This window comes from Castanea sativa, chromosome 9 (genome assembly GCF_040712315.1).
Source record: "Castanea sativa cultivar Marrone di Chiusa Pesio chromosome 9, ASM4071231v1".
NCBI lineage: Eukaryota > Viridiplantae > Streptophyta > Magnoliopsida > Fagales > Fagaceae > Castanea > Castanea sativa.
Genome location: NC_134021.1, coordinates 6,715,802 through 6,717,844, shown reverse-complemented (window position 1 = coordinate 6,717,844; position 2,043 = coordinate 6,715,802). Strand labels below are relative to the sequence as shown.

General features: G+C 41.4%; 1 protein-coding gene across 1 annotated transcript; it reads left to right on the top strand.

Moving 5' to 3' along the window:
- Window positions 1-1,851, top strand: LOC142608667 (protein NUCLEAR FUSION DEFECTIVE 4-like). Its single transcript, XM_075780362.1, has one exon. The coding sequence runs from the start codon at window positions 1-3 to the stop codon at window positions 1,849-1,851; it is 1,851 nt and encodes a 616-aa protein (XP_075636477.1).
- Window positions 1,852-2,043: the final 192 nt, after the last annotated feature.

The window sequence follows — 2,043 nt, the reverse complement described above, 5'->3', positions numbered from 1 at the left end:
ATGGTGGGGGCTGAGTTCAGCGGTGGCGGTGGAGGTTGGAGAGCCATGAAGAGCTTCGGCTTGCATGTGCTCCTTGGTAGATGGTTCATGGCCTTTGCATCGTTGTTAATCATGTCTGTCTCAGGTTCAACGTACATATTTAGCGTATATTCCAACGACATAAAATCAACCCTAGGCTATGACCAGACATCGCTCAACTTGATCAGCTTCTTCAAAGACTTGGGTAGCAACGTTGGAGTCCTATCTGGGCTTATCAACGAGATCACACCCCCATGGGTGGTCCTCTTAATTGGGGCAATCATGAACTTGTTTGGCTACCTCATGATATGGCTTAGTGTCACTGGCCGTGTTGCCAAACCCCAGCTATGGCAAATGTGTTTATATATGTGCATCGGTGCAAACTCACAAGCATTTGCAAATACTGGAGCTTTAGTCACTTCCGTTATGAACTTCCCCGAAAACCGTGGCAGTGTTATAGGCCTTCTGAAGAGTTTTGTTGGTATAAGTGGTGCTCTCCTGACACAACTCTACTATGCTATCTATGTGGATAACTCAAAGGCTCTGATTTTGCTAATTGCTTGGCTTCCGGCAGCTGTTTCCATTGTCTTTCTTCGAACGGTTCGAATTATAAAGACAGCTCCACAATCCAACGAGCTCAAAGTTTTCTACAAATTCCTCTATATTTCACTTGGCCTTGCCGGGTTTCTCATGATTTTGATTATCATACAAAACAGTCTCAGGTTTAATAGAATTGAATATGTTGGAAGTGCTTGTGTTGTTGTTATTTTACTATTTCTCCCACTTGTAATAGTTTTGAAAGAAGAATCCAAACTTTGGAGGAGAAAGGAGCACCCCATAAATGATCCTGTACAAGTGGAATTAGTAGCTGAAAATCCACAAATATTGGAGGAACCTGTACTGCCCCCAATTGAAGCACAAGCAAGTGAAAGGAAGCCAGATTCTTGCTTGAGCAACATATTCAAGCCCCCAGATAGAGGTGAAGACTACACAATATTACAAGCACTATTCAGCATCGACATGTTAATTTTGTTTGTAGCCACAACTTGTGGTGTTGGCGGGACTTTAACTGCCATTGACAACTTGGGTCAGATTGGTAAGTCACTAGGCTATCCAATTCATAGCATCACAACCTTTGTATCACTCGTGAGCATTTGGAATTACCTAGGACGAGCTATGTCTGGCTTTGCTTCTGAAATCTTCTTAGTCAAATACAAATTCCCTCGTACCCTAGCGCTTTCATTTGTCCTTCTTTTCTCCTGTGTTGGCCATCTCTTAATCGCCTTTCCAGCCCCATACTCTATTTACTTTGCTTCGGTGATTATTGGGTTTTGCTTTGGTGCACAATGGCCTTTAGTATTTGCAATCATATCTGAGATCTTTGGCCTCAAGTACTATTCCACTTTGTACAATTTTGGTGCGGTTGCAAGCCCAGTTGGGTCTTACATTCTCAATGTGATAGTGGCTGGTCATTTATATGATAAGGAGGCTTTGAAGCAACTGGAAGCTCAAAGTCTCACAAGGACGGCAGGTCAGCAATTAACATGCACAGGCGCTCACTGTTACAGGATGGCTTTTATTATAATCACAGTGGTAACGTTGTTTGGGTTCTTTATTTCTATTATTTTGGTTCTTAGGACCAGAAAATTTTACAAAGGTGATATCTACAAGAAGTTCAGAGAGGAAGCAAAGGCAGCAGCTAGTGAAATGGCCTCTAGGGAAGATGACATAGTACCGATGAGAGAAAGAGAAGGTGGAGCCAATTTCATTGCCTCATCCGATGCTGCCTCTTGCAGTAATACCACCAACACCAGCAGCACCATCCATCATTAAATCATGAGCTGGACTAATGCTGATTGATTGTTTGTATGATGTAATATATTGCTCCAAGTTATTTCTTCTTCATTTTTAGAGTGTGGAGGAAAACAAATAATAAAAATAAAATTATAAAGAAAGTGTATGGATACAATATTTGTGTTATGAATGATAGAGAACAAGTAATAGATTCATGTAGAAGTGATTGTT

What these genes read in the sequence shown, in the direction of transcription:
- LOC142608667 (XM_075780362.1), top strand. Translation starts at nt 1, where the DNA reads ATGGTGGGGGCTGAGTTCAGCGGTGGCGGTGGAGGTTGGAGAGCCATG.